The sequence below is a fragment of the Halichoerus grypus genome, chromosome 1 (assembly GCF_964656455.1).
Source record: "Halichoerus grypus chromosome 1, mHalGry1.hap1.1, whole genome shotgun sequence".
NCBI lineage: Eukaryota > Metazoa > Chordata > Mammalia > Carnivora > Phocidae > Halichoerus > Halichoerus grypus.
In genome coordinates, this window is record NC_135712.1 from 198,859,895 (window position 1) to 198,877,133 (window position 17,239).

The 17,239-nt window shown below is 41.6% G+C and overlaps 1 protein-coding gene across 13 annotated transcripts in view; it reads left to right on the plus strand.

The window, feature by feature from the left end:
* Positions 1-17,239, plus strand: part of QRICH1 (glutamine rich 1) — a 52,314-nt gene that overhangs the window by 31,271 nt on the left and 3,804 nt on the right. For all 13 annotated transcript variants that reach the window (XM_078078334.1, XM_036100619.2, XM_036100620.2 and 10 more), the window contains 4 exons: positions 2,654-3,691; positions 9,285-9,462; positions 10,103-10,257; positions 11,693-11,807. In XM_078078334.1, the coding sequence (XP_077934460.1) occupies positions 2,654-3,691; positions 9,285-9,462; positions 10,103-10,257; positions 11,693-11,807 (1,486 nt within the window). The remainder of the gene's footprint in view (positions 1-2,653; positions 3,692-9,284; positions 9,463-10,102; positions 10,258-11,692; positions 11,808-17,239) is intronic.

Genomic DNA, 17,239 nt, shown 5'->3' on the forward strand with positions numbered 1-17,239 from the left:
TCCCAAAATCATGACCCAAGCTGAAGTCAAGAGTCAAAAGCCCAACCAACTGAGCCACCCAGGCACCCCAGCAATTAAGCGGTTTTTTAATCTACTCACAAAGTTGTGCAACCATTACATCAATTTTAGAACATTGTCAGTACTCCAAGAAAGAAACCCTCTACCCATTGGCACTTTGTATTTTCCCTAATCCTATGCTCTTAGACAACCACAAGTGTACTTTCTATTTCTATTTTGGACATTCACATAAATGGAATCATACAATATTTAGTCTTTGTGACTGACTTCCCTTAGCATAACATTTTCAGAGTTCATCTGGGTTGTAGCATGTATCAGAATGTCATTCCTTTTTGTTGCTAAATAATACTCTGTTCTATGGAAATACCACATTTTATTTATCATTTATCAATTGATGAACATTTGGGTTGTTCTACTTTTTAGCTATTATGAATAATGCTACTATAAACATTTACATCCAAGTTTTTTGTGGACATAGTTTTCATTCCTCTTGGGCATATACCTAAGAGTGGAATTGCTGGGTCATGTGGTTGTTTTTCATATCTTTATCATATGGTATGTTTTTTGTTTTTTTAAAGATTTTATTTATTTATTTGAGACAGAGAGAGAGAGAGCACAAGGGAGGGGGAGGACAGAGTGATAGGGAGAAGCAGACTCCCCGCTGTGCAGGGAGCCTGATGCAGGACTCAATCCCAGGACCTTGAGATCACGACCTGAGCCAAAGGCAGACGCTTAACTGACTGAGCCACTCAGGCACCCCTGTCATATGGTATGTTTAACCTTGTGATGAACTGCTAGACTTTTTCCAAAGTGGCTGTACTCCCACCAGCAGTATATGAAGATTGCAATTTCTTCACATCCCTGTAAACACTATCTTTTTATTATAGCCATCTTACTGGCTTTCAAGTGGCATCTTAATGTGGTTCTGATTTGCATTTCTGTGATAGCTCATGATGTTGGGCAACTTTTCATGTGCTTATTGGCCATTTGCGTATCTTTGGAGAAATGTCTATTCAGATCCTCATTTTTTTTTTTGTATGATATGAAGAAGAGGTCCAACTTCATTGTTTTTATATGGATAACCAGTTGTCCCAGCACCGTGCTTGGTTATTTATGTGATGTGTCTCCTGTTATCAGATAGATATAATCTCGGGGCTCCTGGGTGGCTCAGTTCGTTAAGCATCTGCCTTCAGCTCGTGTCATGATCCCAGAGTCCTGGGATCAAGCCATGCGTCAGGCTCCCTGCTCAGCAGGGAGTCTGCTTCTCCCTCTCCCCCTCCTCCCCTCGTGCACACACGCTCTCTCTCTCCCTCTCAAATAAATAAAATACTTTTTTTAAGATTTTATTTATTTGACAGAGACACAGCGAGAGAGGGAACACAAGCAGGGGGAGTGGGAGAGGGAGAAGCAGGCTTCCCACTGAGCAGGGAGCCCGATGCGGGGCTCGATCCCAGGACCCTGGGATCATGACCTGAGCCGAAGGCAGACGCCTAACGACTGAGCCACCCAGGTGCCCCTCTTTTCTTTTTTTTTTTTTTAAAGATTTTATTTATTGGGGTGCCTGGGTGGCTCAGTTGTTAGGCGTCTGCCTTCGGCTCAGGTCATGATCCCAGGGTCCTGGGATCGAGCCCCGCATCGGGCTCCCTGCTCAGTGGGAAGCCTGCTTCTCCCTCTCCCACTCCCCCTGCTTGTGTTCCCTCTCTCGCTGTGTCTCTCTCTGTCAAATAAATCAATAAAATCTTTAAAAAAAATTAAATTAAAATAAAAAAGAAAAGAAAAAAAAAAGATACAATCTCTCATCTGCCTTCTTTTTACCTTCCTAGACCAGTGTTTAGAGTTTAGATATGTGTGTCTGAAGGAAAATCTTTTTTTCAAATTACATACTATACATGGCATCCTTTCATGCTGCTTTGTATGCTGAGGTAACAGCAATAAGAAATGAGCTGCATTATCATCAGAAATGTGTGATTCAGGATATAGTAACCTTCCTTAGATTATCAGGAATCTTGTGGGGGTTTTTTTAATGGCTTCTTTATTAAAACAAAGTTATCTTAATTAAGCACTCTTTGGTGCCTGCATTTTAGTAACAATGTTGGGAGATTCCTCCAAAAGGGATTTCAAGAGTTTCGTCTCTACTGTGTTTTTCACTAGTCTGTGGTGGAAGTAGTTTTGATCCTGGGTTGAGAATTGCATGCCTGTGAAAAGTACTTATCTCACTGATCTTTTAGAACACTGGTTCCCACACTTTTTATCACTCAACCCATGGATAAACTATTTTTTAAACATACACCAAAATATATTTTTATCAATTGCATACTTGTACTACTGTACCAATATGTAAAAACAAAGGGGGTCACACGTTAAAACAAGAATTAAAAATAAGCAGAAGTTCTGGTATTTTCTTCATAGATCCTATTTGATGGTCTTGCTTGCTCTGGTAGATAATTGTTGTTCTAAATGCTGTGTGATGCTGGAAAATTTTGCATTTGGTTTTGGGGATTGTGGCCTCAGAAGCCTTGGGTATGGCCGCTCCTCCTCCTCACATTACCTAGGGTCCCTGTCTGAGATCTCTTCCTTTGGGGGCTGGATTCTTAATGTTGCCTGGTTCACTCACTGCTGAATCTTGTCACTGCAGGTACAGGTGCAGGTACAGCAGTCTCCGCAGCAGGTCTCGGCTCAGCAGCTCTCCCCGCAGCTCACTGTTCACCAGCCTGCTGAGCAGCCCATCCAGGTCCAGGTGCAGATCCAAGGCCAAGCACCACAGCCGGCAGCCCCTTCCATCCAGACCCCGTCTCTGCAGAGCCCCAGCCCTTCGCAGCTGCAGGCGGCCCAGATCCAGGTGCAGCACGTGCAGGCAGCCCAGCAGATCCAGGCTGCAGAGATTCCAGAGGAGCACATCCCACATCAGCAGATCCAGGCTCAGCTGGTGGCTGGCCAGTCTCTTGCTGGGGGTCAGCAGATCCAAATCCAGACCGTGGGTGCCCTTTCCCCACCACCGTCTCAGCAGGGCTCACCCCGGGAAGGGGAACGGCGGGTTGGCACAGCCAGTGTCCTCCAGCCAGTGAAGAAGCGCAAAGTGGACATGCCCATCACTGTGTCCTATGCCATCTCAGGGCAGCCGGTGGCTACCGTGCTGGCCATTCCACAGGGCCAGCAGCAGAGTTATGTGTCTTTGAGGCCAGACTTACTGACAGTAGACAGTGCCCACCTGTACAGTGCCACTGGGACCATTACTAGCCCTACAGGAGAAACCTGGACCATCCCTGTTTACTCTGCCCAGCCCCGTGGGGATCCTCAGCAGCAGAGCATTACCCACATTGCCATTCCCCAGGAAGCCTACAATGCAGTTCACGTCAGTGGCTCACCCACGGCCCTGGCAGCTGTAAAGCTGGAGGATGACAAGGAGAAGATGGTGGGCACCACATCTGTAGTGAAAAACTCCCATGAAGAGGTAGTGCAGACCCTTGCAAACTCTCTCTTTCCAGCACAGTTCATGAATGGCAACATCCACATTCCAGTGGCTGTGCAGGCTGTGGCAGGCACCTACCAGAACACAGCTCAGACTGTCCATATATGGGACCCCCAGCAGCAGCCACAACCACAAACCCCCCAGGAACAGACGCCGCCGCCGCCACCGCAACAGCAGCAGCAGCAGCTCCAGGTTACTTGTTCAGTAAGTGAAGACTTATCTGTAGGGCAGCCTGCTCCCTCAGGGCCCAGTGCAACACAGAACTTTCCTGGCAACCTCTGGCTTGTTTACTGCAATGTTGAGTTGAGGTTGGGGAGGGGGGATAGAAGCAGGACGTGAAAACTATGGAACAGGCAGGAGTTCTGTCCTGGTACCTGGAGGGAGATGAAATGATCAATAACTGCTTTGGAGGTAGATGCCTTGGATGCTTCTTTGTAATCTCTTTTTAAGAAGAATAAAGTTCTAGGGAAGGACTAATGGGCCATGCCGAGTATTATCTGAGTTTAATAAGCTACTTTCTACATCACAAATGAATGGATCTAGTGGAACCCTTGTAGTTTAGTACACAGGCTATAAACCCATCACAGCGGAGGGGCTGTGGAATTATTCTTTTTTAGTTATCATCTGTGGACACAGTGTAGGTGAATTAGAAGATCTAAAATACTTCCTGATGGGCCTGTTGAAAGTGATCACCTTTGGGAGTGTCAAATAAGCCACCACTGCAGGTGTTTTTATGTTCCTTAAAAATAAGCCTTGGTTAATTTTCTGTTAATGGAACCTATGTTGAAAAAAATGTTTTGACTTTTTGTTTTGAACTAATCTTTGACTTACAGAAAATAGAACTCTTTTGAAATTCTAACTTTAAAATTGGCTCTTTTTTCTAATTGTTAAATCTTTTTTTTTTTTTTTTTTAAGAGAGAGAGTGTTGGTGTGACCAGGGGCAGAGGGAGAGGGAGAGAACCTTAAGCAGACTCTGTGCTTAGTGTGGAGCCTGACTCGGGGCTCGATCTCATGACCCTGAGATCATGACCTGAGCCAAAATCAAGAGTCGAGGCTTACCTGACTGAGCCACTCAGGTTCCCCTAATTGTTAAATCTTTTTGAGGATACCACAGAGGTGTGGATAAATTTATTCCTTAAGACTGTTAGCAAACTTTAGGGCCTCTGGTCTCATGGCACTGCTGAACGCAGTGTGCTTCAGAGGGCAGGGGCTCCTGGGAATGCATGCAAGGGAGGTGGCATAAACAGAGCACTGTTAGACCAGGGGCCATACTCAGAAACTCAGGCTGTAAGCAAAGGCTGACCAAGTGGTTTCATAGAGAATGGTATATTATTGTAGGTGACTTTGTTAAGGACCTATTAAATATCCAGCTGTCAGGCCTAGAAATAGAACAAGACAGAATCATTGCTTCAAGTAGCTTGTAGTCCAGTTTTAGAGTAAGAATGTTGATTTCTGTTTTCTGAATTCCTTATAAGGCAGCATAATCAAGTGTGATGTTGTATGTTCCACACACACACACAAAAACAAACTGGGTGTTCAGAGACCATTCTAGTTAAAAAGTCAGCAGAGGCGTCATTGTGAGAAAAGTGGCATTTGATCTCTATAGCTTCAACTGTCAAGAATGGAGCAACATCATTACAGAGCCAGGGATGGACAGAAGGGACATGGCTTAGTGCAACATGAGAGGGGGACTATGGGAGAGGAGTTAGTACAGGGAGCAAAGGATTTATCTTCCCAAAGTGAAGAGTTGAGCTTGACCTGATCTGTGGTAGGAAATTTTTCCAGAATCCTAAGAATCAACTACAGATGTGTAGAATTAATTGCGTGTAGGAGAGACCAGCCTGGAGAATTGTGATGTAGCTCAGCTTCTGCTCACAGGGATGGGAGGACATCAGGCCTCTCCTCAGCTTTACTGGGCCTGATGGTCCAATTTGCAGGTCAGGCCTCTTTTGATGCTCATCAGTCTCTGTAATTTCCACTTCTGGGCCCTTAAGCAAGAGAAGATCTTTTGGGGAGTTCATTTTAGTAGGCCCATGTTCTTCAGAGGCAATGTCTCCTTTGGGAAAGTCTTATAGGAATGAATGTTAGGTATTACCAGAAAAGGAAAAATCGAGAAGAATACACATCATGTAGGAAAGGTGAGTTTGTCCATTTATACCACAAACATCCTTCTGCCTTCCTTATTAGGCTTAGTGCCAGGTGCTGAGGAACAGATATGAATAGTCTCTGCCCTTGGAGTACTCCCAGTCCATGGGGAAGGTAATTGTGCTGTGATGTGAGTTGAACCCTAAGGAGAGCTGATGACAAAGTGTTGTGTTCTTCACCTGGCATACCCTTTATGAAAGTTCTCTTATCACCTGCCTTTAAAACCAGATTTATGGTGAAACCTCCCTCCCTTGAGCTCACATCCACCTCCATCTGTTTCCCCATTTCTCTACTCTGCTTTATTCCCAGAGTTCTCAAGCATTATCTGTACAAGCTGATTCCGCCTACTAACCAGTTTTCTCTTCAATTTATGACGGAGTTTGTTCTTGTCAAGGTCAGCAGTGACCTCCCTGTGGCCAGATCCAGCAGGCATGTCTGTTTTTATCTCATGGCAACGTATGACACAACAGACCATACCTGCCTTCTTGGAATTCTCCTCTGGCATGGTTTTCCTCCTACCCCCACTGGTTCTTTTTCCTTCTCAGGAGAGTTTGCTGGTGCTTCTCTATCTGAACCATACATGTTAATGTTCCTCAGAACTCAGTACTAGCCTTCTTTTCTCCCTAAAGAATTTCTGTCTATGGCCATGGTTTTCAGCACCCTCTAGATGGCTGGTGACACTGAAGATGATAGTCACTGACACTATCTGCCAGGCACTATTTCAGTGTTACACAGGTTAACTCATTTAATTCTTACACCGACTTTATGAGGTATGCACTGCTATCTCCATTTTACAGATGAAGAAACTGAGACATGGATTAAACAACAAGACCAAAGCCACGATTAGTAAGTAGCAGAGTTGGGGTTCAGCCCTGGACAGGCTGGCTCTGGAGCCCATGTCTTATACCCTATGCTGCATTGAGACACAAATCTTTACTCTAGACCATGGCCTTCCCTTTGAACCTTCCTCATGCATCCAGCAGCCTATTTTTCATTTATTTGGATTTATTGAAGATATCTCAGCCCTTCAGCATCACCTCTACCGCTATTGAAAACTTCTCTCAGGGCACCTGGCTGGCTCACTCGGTAGAGCATACGACTCTTGATCGTGGGGTCATGAGTTCTATCCCCATTTTGGGGGTAGAGTTTACTTATAGATAGATAGATAGATTAGATAGATTAGATAGATAGATAGATAGATAGATAGATAGATGACCTGGGGCACCTGGGTGGCTCAGTTGTTTAGGCATCTGCCTTCAGATCGGGTCATGGTCCCGGGCTCCTGGGATCGAGCCCCACTTCGGGCTCCTTGCTTGGTGGGGAGCCTGCTTCTCCCTCTCCCTCTGCCCCTCCCCCTGCTTGTGTTCTCTCTCTCTCAAATAAAATCTTAAAAAAAAAAAAAAAGATAGAAAGATAGATGACCTGTTTTTTGTTGTTGTTGTTATTGTTGTCGTTTTTAGATGACCTGTTTTTTAAAACAAAAACAAAACTTCCCTTCTCAGAAAATGGTACCATCATCCACCCATTTGGTTAAACCAGAAACCCAGGAATCATCCTTGAGTCTGCTTTCCCTTACTCTTCACAGCCAACTCTTCAACAAGACACTTTGGTTCTACCACCACACTTCTCAGTATTTCTTAAACCTCTCCATTGCCATACTAGTCCAGGCCACCAACACCTTTGCTCTTCAATCCATTCTCCATAAATCAGAAAGAATATATATATTTTTTTAATGTAAGGTTATGTCACTTCCCAGCTTAAAATTCTCCAAGGACTCCATTATAAAGAGGAAGGAAAACTCTATACCACAGTGTACAAGGCCCTACTTATATCAGTAGTTTTCATCCTGGTTGGGATCACTACTACCCCTACCCACTGATAGACATTTAGACATGTAAAAGAATTTTGTTGTCAAGATGCTTGGGGATGCTACATTAGTAGGTGAAGGCACACAGTGAAGGGGGCCTGGCTAAACACCAGAAGCAAAGTACTGCACCACATACCCTGGCCCCCATTTACTTATCTAGGCAGACTCCTAGATTTCCAGCTTGGGTATATGGTATTGCCATTGAACAAGGTAGGGAGGGAACTCTGAGGAGAATGGTTCTGGGTGGGGAAAGTGATAGTTCTCTCCATAGATGGTAGTCTGAGGTGGTGTAAGATGTTCATTTGGAGACATACTGTACCCCCTGGGTATATTAAGTCCAGGTCTAGCTTGGAGGTGCATAGTTAGCAATCATTTCCACAAACATGGAAATCCAAACTGGAAAAGTGGGTAAGACTCACCAAGGAGATTGGTAGTTGAACTGTGTCTAGAGTGGAGCTTCTGGGTTGATAAACATTTAAGAGCCTCACACGATACTGCTTTATTTCCTTGTTTAATTATCTTTTGAAAACGAAGAGGAGAGTTTTTACTTTTATTCATTGATAAGCAGATTTATGTGTCATAAATAAATTATTCTGCCTTCAATTTGAATGATTGACATTCCTTAGCCCTTTGGGTAGGCCCTGGCATGGAGAATTGCTCAAAGGAATTTGTTCAGAATATAGACAGGTGTGTGAGACCCAAGAACCTATGCCTGGTATACTTTGTTGGTGTTTCTCCCACCCAGTATGGGGATTGTGATTGACGCTAATGGATATTTCCTGCGCCTTTGTGTGCACAGCTTGGCTGTTAGACCATTGAGGACAAGACGACTCTTCCTTTGGAGGAGGTAGAGCAGTGCCTCCGGTCTTCAGAAAATGCCCTTAGAAAATAGAGCAGTATTATTGAGAAGGAATTTTGGGGGGGAAAATCAACCTTATATATAGCTAGAGAAGCCATATACATCTTCAGGTCTTCTCATCTTTCAATGGCAGGAGAGAGAAGACAACTTTTGTTTGTTGTACTTTTCTAAAGCGATAATTTTCAACCATGGCTGGACATAAGAATCACCTGCGAGCTTTTAAAAATACTGATGGCAGGCCCCCATATTAGACCAATTAAATCATATAATCGGTAGGGATAAGGCCCAGGCATGGGTATTTTCTAAAAGCAGTCCAGATATTTTTAAAGTGCACCCAAGTTTAATGGTCACTACTCTGGACATTTGGTATTCAAAGTGTGGTCTGCAGACCAGCTCCCTTACTTGGGAACTTGTTAGAAATGCAGAGTCTCAGGTTCCACCTGAGACCTTTCGAATCAGAATCTGCACTTTAATAAAATCCTTAAGTGATTTTTTTGCACTTTATAACAAGTAGTGCTTTGGGCCAGGAGTCCTTTTTTTTTTTTTTTTTTTTTAGTCTTTTGTGTTTTATTTTACTCAGTTGGGCCAGGAGTTCTGAGCAGTGACTAAACTTTAGAATTGCCTTTTTATGTGGGAAGGTTTTTGAAAGACTAATCTCTTTAAAAAGAGATTCTGGGGTAGAGCCCAGATACTGGTATTTCTAATTCAGAGATTCAAAAGTCCAGCCAGGGTTGAGAAGCACTGCAGTAGCCTTAACTGTCCCTGGGGTAAGGAGTAGAACTCCAGTAGTCTTTGAAAGTAAGATAACAAGTGGAAGAAAGATATTTTTTTATTAAAAGAACCACAGGTAACATTTTTCTAGCAGTTTTGTGGAAGGGCCTGGTGCAAAACAATATTGACACATTTTGATGGTTTCTCTCTTATAGGCTCAGACTGTCCAGGTTGCTGAAGTTGAACCGCAGTCACAGCCACAGCCTTCCCCAGAACTTCTGCTTCCAAATTCTCTGAAGCCAGAAGAAGGGCTTGAAGTATGGAAAAACTGGGCCCAGACCAAGAATGCTGAGCTAGAGAAGGATGCTCAGAACAGACTGGCACCCATTGGGAGTGAGTGTTTGTGAGGGAGAGAGGGGGGTGGACTCTGTCTAAAATGTAGTGGTACTGAAACGGGGAGGACAGAATGGCAGGAAAGTGGTGTCCCTTGGCTCTGGGGGTTAGGAATCACCATCTGAAGTAGTATGCTGAATTCAGGACAAGCAACAAGCAGACCTGACCTGCAAATGAGGAGGATTTATGGTGTTTGCCCAAGACCAGGCATTTTTGTACACATGGATTTCTAAAGTCAACCTAGCAGATCTGGGCAGAGTGAATTCTGGAAGGAGGTAGGAACCAGTGACTGTCTTCAGGGCCCTGCTTCCTTAACATTATGTTCATATTCTTCCTCACCTAACAGTGTGGATTTTGCGGGTTTTTTGCTTTCGTGTCTTGGCCCTAATAATAATTTTGAAGGTATGTGAGGTGGGGCGGATTGTGGGAAGGAAACCCTTAGTGTAAATAGGGCATACAGGATTATTGTCTTAGTAAGTCAGTTCTGATCTTAGATACATGTGATCATTTCCATCCTAGCCCCCTGATGATCATTATCTTGTCTGAGCCCTCCTTCCGGGGATATGAGCAGTCAGTTAAGAGATTACTGTTGCCAGGACCCTCATTCACCTTTGGGGGTCACTTTTGGCTTGTGTTGCAGGGCGCCAACTGTTGCGATTCCAGGAAGATCTCATTTCTTCTGCTGTGGCTGAGTTGAATTATGGGCTCTGTCTAATGACACGGGAAGCTCGAAATGGAGAAGGTGAACCCTATGATCCAGATGTGCTCTACTATATTTTCCTGTGTATTCAAAAGGTAGGAAACAGAACTTCAAAGGAACATGTTTGAGCTGTGTTCCCGTTGGGTATTTGCTGGTTACTCAGATTAGTAAAATGATAAGCAAGTGGTTATAAGGAAGTTCTCTTTCAACTATATGAGTTAATTTTTTATTTTATTTTATTTAAATTCAGTTAGTTAACATAAAATGTATTAGTTTCAGGGGTAGAACTCATTGGTTCATCAGTTGCATATAACACCCAGTGCTCATTATATCACGTGCCCTCCTTAATGCCTGCCACCCAGTTACCCCATCCTCCCACCCACCTCCCCTCCAGCAACCTTCAGTTTGTTTCCTATAGTTAAGAGTCTCTTATGGTTTGTCTCCCTCTCTGACTTCATCTTATTTTACCTTGCCCTCCCTTTCCCTATGATCCTGTTTCGTTTCTTAAATTCCATATGAGTGAAATCAACTATATAATAAGTTTTTTAATGTACATTTTTAAAAATTGCAGAAGACCTAATATGTTCACTTTAAAAAAATAAAACAGACATCAGCTATAATCCCATCATCTAGAGAAACTTTTGTTAAAATATTTGTTATAGTATCTTAGAGCCTTTTTAAAAAAATCACAAAGCATTTATATAATAATACTTTTCTTTTCATTAAAGTAAACATGGTTTACATAAAAGTAATTTATCCAAAACAAAGTCTGGTGCTAACATTCAGCTCATTTTCTCATTGTTCCCTGCATTAACACAAAATAATTGTTTGAGAATCTAGCTAGAATATACAACTGTAGGTAGGCTTTCAGGACATCTAAGGTGTAGCATAATAGGGAAACTTGATTTAGGACTGGCAGTTTAGGAGAGCAGGGGTGGATTTCTTAGTGTGTGAATGCTCTCATGGAAAAGCCCACAGCATGATGGAAGAGCACTTGCTGGTTGGGACTCACCCTGTTGCCTGGGCCTAAGAAAAGTCTGCCTCCCAGTTTATTTCTTTCTTCCCAGTCACCCAGGGCACTGAGTGAATTGCTTTGCACGCTCTGTTTCATCCATGCTCTCTTCCTAGTCCTGGAAGGCAGGCACAGTCATTTCCACTGACAAAAAAAACTGAGCCCCAAAAGTTAAAATACTTGAGTTACTTAACTTACACCATAGCTAATAAGATGCTGGCCCCAGAGCCTGCGTTATGTTTTTTTGCTACCACAAGATAGTACCTTGCCTGGGTGAAATAGCATTCACAAAATCTGTCCCATTGACCCAACTCTCCAGAGTGTTAGGAGAGTCATTTCACATGATCTGAAGTGTACTGTGGAAGTGTCATATGCTGGACATTTTTTACCTGTTGTGTTCGTTTGTTAAGGAGGGAGAGATGGGTAGGGAGAGCTGATGATACTGGTAGCACAATGTTTATTTCCCCTGAAAGTTTTACTCAGGAGATTACCAACAACTTTTATTGTTTTTCTTTTAGTATCTTTTTGAAAATGGAAGGGTTGATGACATCTTCTCCGATCTTTATTATGTTCGATTCACGGAGTGGCTACATGAAGTTCTGAAAGATGTTCAGCCTCGAGTCACTCCACTTGGTAAGAGTCTTCCTAGTCCTTGGATGTCTTTCCCACCTGGGTTTAAAAAAGGTCAGCTGCTTGTGTGGCTGGCTATGATACAGTGTGTGGGTGAGGAGGCAATAAATCCTAGGTACCAGCATCAACTTCTGTGCTGTTTGGCCTGATATGGAAGGGGCACTGCACACCAGACAGAGAACCCGGCTGGTTCCAGTGTGGCAAGGACATGGGGGCATGCAAAGAGTTGGGGTAGTTACTCTTTTTTTTTTTTTTAATTAAGATTTATTGATTAAAATTAGAATCATTGCATTAAGAATTATGAGCTGTTTCATCTGTAGGTTACTCATGTTACATATTGGGGTTTTTTTTCCATGTGTTTGAACATATACATATATATATATATATGTATATGTATATGTGTATATATATATATATATATATATTCTACATATATAGAACATAATTTTTGCTTTACCCATATAACCACCTGAACAGCATGTGTTGGAAAGAACAGGAGTTTTACAGTAGGATGTCTGAGGTGTTTGTGTTTTGTTTTTAATAAACTTTTATCTTTTTAGAGCAATTTTAGGTTTACAGAAAAAAATGAGCAGGACATACAAAGAATTCCCATATATTCCCTCACACACGGTTTCTTCTATTATTTAATACCTTGTATTAATGTGGTGTACTTGTTACAATTGATGAGCCAATACTGATATTAGTAACTAAAGTCTATAGCTTACATTAGGGTTCACTCCTCCTGTTCTACATTCTGTGGGTTTGGACAAATGTATAATGACACGTATCTATAATTACAATATCATACATAAGTTTCAGGGCTCTAAAATCCTCCGTGTTCCACCTATTTATCTCCCTCCCCCTCAAATCCCTGGCAATCACTGATCTTTTTCACTGTTCATAGTTTTGCCTTTTTCAGAATGTCATATAGTTGGAATAATTCAATATGTAGCTCTCTCAGATTGGTTTCTTTCACTTAATATATATCTCATGTTCCTGTGTGTCTTTTCGTGTCTTGATAGCTCATTTATTATTGCTGAATGATAATCCATTGTATGGATGTACCACACAATTTCTTTATCCATTCACTTATTGAAGGACATCTTCCTTGCTTCCAAGTTTTGGCAATTATAAATAAAGCTGCTATAAACGTTGTGTGCAGGTTTCTGGTAAAAGAATAGACAAATCACTGGAATAGAATAGAGAGCCCAGAAGTAGAGTCACACAAATATAACCAGCTTATCTTTGACAAAGGAGTAATGGCAGTTCAATGGAGAAAGAATAGTCTTTCAACAAATGGTACTGGAACAACGGGACACTCATATACAAAAAAATGAATCTAGACGCAGACCTTACGCCATTCACAGAATCAACTCAAAATGGGTCATAGACCTAAATGTAAAACGCAAAACTGTAAAACTCCTAGAAGATAACATAGGAGAAAATCTAGGTGACCTTGGGTTTGGTAGTAACTTTTTGGATATAACACCAAAAGCACAATCCATGAAAGAAAATAATTGATAAGTTGGACTTCATTAAAATTAGAAAGTTATGACCCATTCGGAAAGACACTTTTAAGAGAATGAAAAGACAAGCCACAAACTGGAAAAAAATCTTGTGCAAAACACACACCTGATAAAGGATTGGTATCCAGAATACACAAAGAACTCTTTAACACTCAACAATAAAAGTAAAATAAAAAAAAAACCTGATCCAAAAAATGGGCAAAAGATCTGAACAGATTCCTCACCAAAGATATACAAGTGGCAGATAAGTATATGAACAGATGTTTATCATTAGGTATCATCCAGAAATTGCAAACTAAAGTGAGATACCACTATACACCTATTAGAATGGCTAAAATCACAATCAGTGGCAGCCCCAAATGCTGGATAGGGAGCACTAGAATGCTCATTCTTTGCTGGTGGGAATGTAAAATGTTATAATCCCTTTATAATAGTTTGACATTTTCTTTAAAAAGTAGACATTTTCTGGGCACCTGGGTGGCTCAGTCATTAAGCATCTGCCTTCGGCTCAGGTCATGATCCCAGGGTCCTGGGATCGAGTCCCACATCAGGCTCCCTGCTCGGCAGGAAGCCTGCTTCTCCCTCTCCCACTCCCCCTGCTTGTGTTCCTGCTTTCGCTATCTCTCTCTGTCAAATAAATAAATAAAATCTTTAAAAAAAAAAAAAAAAAGACATTTTCTTATGATCCAGCAATTGTGCTCCTTGGTATTTACCCAAATGAGTTGAAAACTTAAATCCACACAAATATCTGAGTTTTAATCCTGGCTTTGCCATTTATTAGAATGTATGCTAGCAGCTTAAACTTTTTTTTCCCATCAAAAAAATCTGACTGGAATTAAAATAAAAACTTTTTTAAAAAATTGAGATATAATTGACATAGAACATACTAGTTTTAAGTATACAATATAATGATACGTGTATATCTTGTATAATGATCTAGTTTAGTTAACATCCATCACCACAGGGTTACATGCTTAACCTTTAAGAAAAAAATTATTGGTTAAACAAATACTTTTTGAATGCTTGCTATGTGCCAGGCATTATTCCAGGTGTAGATAATATAATATTGTAGTGAACAAAATGGAGCTTATAGTCTAATAGGGGGAGGCAGTGTGTAAATAACCAATTTATGATTAAGTGTCTTAACAAAGCATAGGGGAATGGAAAGTGTTAAGGGCATTAGGAGGGAGGCCTTTCTGAGGGGCTGTCATTAGAACAGAAACCAAGTAAGTGAATCACTACATGATTTGCAAATTTTCAAGTCAAGTGTGGTTATGCAGAGTTTGCTTTTTAAAAATTGTATTACAGAAATTTCAGGCACATATAAAAATTAAACAACAGATAAATGACATTCCCATGTACCCACTCTCCATGGCATATCTTGTGTCATGTGTACACCTGTTTTTCCCCTCCTGTATTATTTTGAAATAACTCCTAGACACTTTATTCATAAATATTTTAGTATGCTTGACATACCATGATGCCATTATTATACTTGGAAAAAAAGATAATTCCATAATGTCATCAAAGTCTACCCTTTGTTCAAATTTCTAAGTGTCTCATAAATGTCATGATCTTGTTTGAGTCAAGGTGCAGATAAGGTCCACACATTGAAATTACTGATTTGTCTTAATATTTAGCTTTAATCTTTAATTTTCTCCATGATTCTATTTCTTGCAATTTTTTATGGAAGAAACTAGCCATTTATTGATTGATTGATTGAGAGAGTGTGTGGGAGCACTTGGGGAGGGAGGGACTGAGGGAGAGAGAGAGAGAGAATCTCAAGCAGGCTCCATGCCCAGCATGGAGCCCAACATGGAGCTTGAGCCCACGACCCTGAGGTCATGACCTGAGCCAAAACCAAGAGTCAGATGCTCAACTGGCTGAACCACCCAAGCACCCTGAAACTAGCCTTTTAAATTGTCAGTCCGATTACATCCCCATATTGTAGTTTGACATAGTTTTCTGTTCCCTTATATTTACAGTTAATTGGTAGTTTGATATAAAGACTTCATTGATCAGGTTTTGATTTTTGTGTTTTCTTTATGGCAAGGTTATGTCATAGTTGTGTTTATACTTCCATCTGATACCCATAATATCTGGATCCATTATTAATTCATTAGGAGTTGCAATTGATGGCATTCTGATGTTATTTTTCATTATTAGCTGAAGTACAAAGCAAAACTTCCCCTTGATCACTCTTTGAATACCTAGCAGCATAGATAATTTTATAGGATTTTTAGGAGATTTTCTAGGAGAGGCGGGATAAGGGCTTATTCTCTTTGTTTAGCAGTTTTTTTTTTTAAAGATTTTATTTATTTATTTGACAGAGAGAGACACAGTGAAAGAGGGAACACAAGCAGAGGGAGTGGGAGAGGGGAGAAGCAGGCTTCCTGCAGAGCAGGGAGCCCGACGTGGGGCTCAATCCCAGGACCCTGGGATCATGACCTGAGCCGAAGGCAGACGCTTAATGACTGAGCCACTCAGGCGCCCCATGTTTAGCAGTTTTTATGGTAATGAGTTGATTCACCAGTTTCATCCAGTGATAACCAATTCACTTTTTTTTTAAGGAATCATTGTGAACTAATGAGTTTAAACATATTTAATTTGGTTCAGTCCATAGCAGTTATCTTTTTTGCTGTGCAGATTGTTCCATCTTTGGCCATTTGGAACCTCTTAAATTGGCTTTTAAGTTCTTTTGACATGGCCCTGGCCCTATTTCCTTGATTTCTGATTTGCCATATGTTCCAGGCTGATATTGGACATTTTCTATTTTCTGTCTCAATGTGGAATTGGTCAGTTCTCCTTGAGACTGGTTCCTTTTAGTGTAAATGGTATTTTAAGTATCATAGTCTGGATGCACAGGGGTGTTCATTGCTCCTGGGTTGGTCATTGTTCATAAGCCTTTCAGTGGGAAATACTAAAAAAAGATAAAATAGGTCAATTTGTTGCTTGCAGTTCAGATTGAGAACTATAAAGTTTTTATATGATGTGTCCCTATCTGTGTCTCCCTTCTCCCATGCCAAGAGTCCTGGTTTTTGACTCTAAACTTCACTTTAAGTTTTATTAAGAAGTGGTTAAAGCTAGGGAAGCTCATATAAATGGCAGAGTGAAGTAAACCCTAGAAAATAGCGCATGCCAAGATATGTGTCGTACCACTTCTACCACTGGCTTTCCCCAAGGAGGGCTGTCTGTGCCACTCATCTGCTTCAGATATGTTTGAGGGCAGGGAAGCTTATCTCATTGCCAGTAGGCCGCAAAATAGAAGAGTAGAGGCAGAGCTGCCCTGGAGAGATGGGAGTGCACTTAATGGAGTCAGAGGGCCAGCTTTGGCGGGAGCAGAGAAGAGGAATATGTTGGGCAGAATATTTCTTTCCCCACTTCTAGGAAGTGACATCCTTGCTGCCTGCCTGGAGGATCCTGAAACTCCTGCAGGAGAATGCTTTTACCATGGCCTCAGTACCTGGCACACAAACACTTGTACATTAACTGTTGAGTGACACATGAAGGGGGCTTGGTGATTAACTCAAGTATCCTCTTCCTTTGGTGTAGACCTGGCTGCACCCTGACCTTTGCCCCTGCCCAGCTCTCAGTTCATTTAAGAACAAGGGTCTTAAAGTAAAACCTGCACTGTCGGGGAATCCTGTAGTAGTTCTGAATATCATTCTCCCCTTTATCCAGAGAGGGGATGAGAATGGGTTTGCTTTCTAGAAGTGGAAAACGTGAGAGGTTTAGCAAGGGCAAACAGGTGCACCCATACCAGTTCTTTGGGCCCTTGACACCTGAAAATATGATGAAAGCTCTGTACCATCTTTTTAGAGAAGTATGCGTACTTGCAGAGTTTGATTTATAGTTTTGGGTGTTCCAGTATTTTCTTGCCCCACTTTAACTAACTTGGATTAGAGGAAG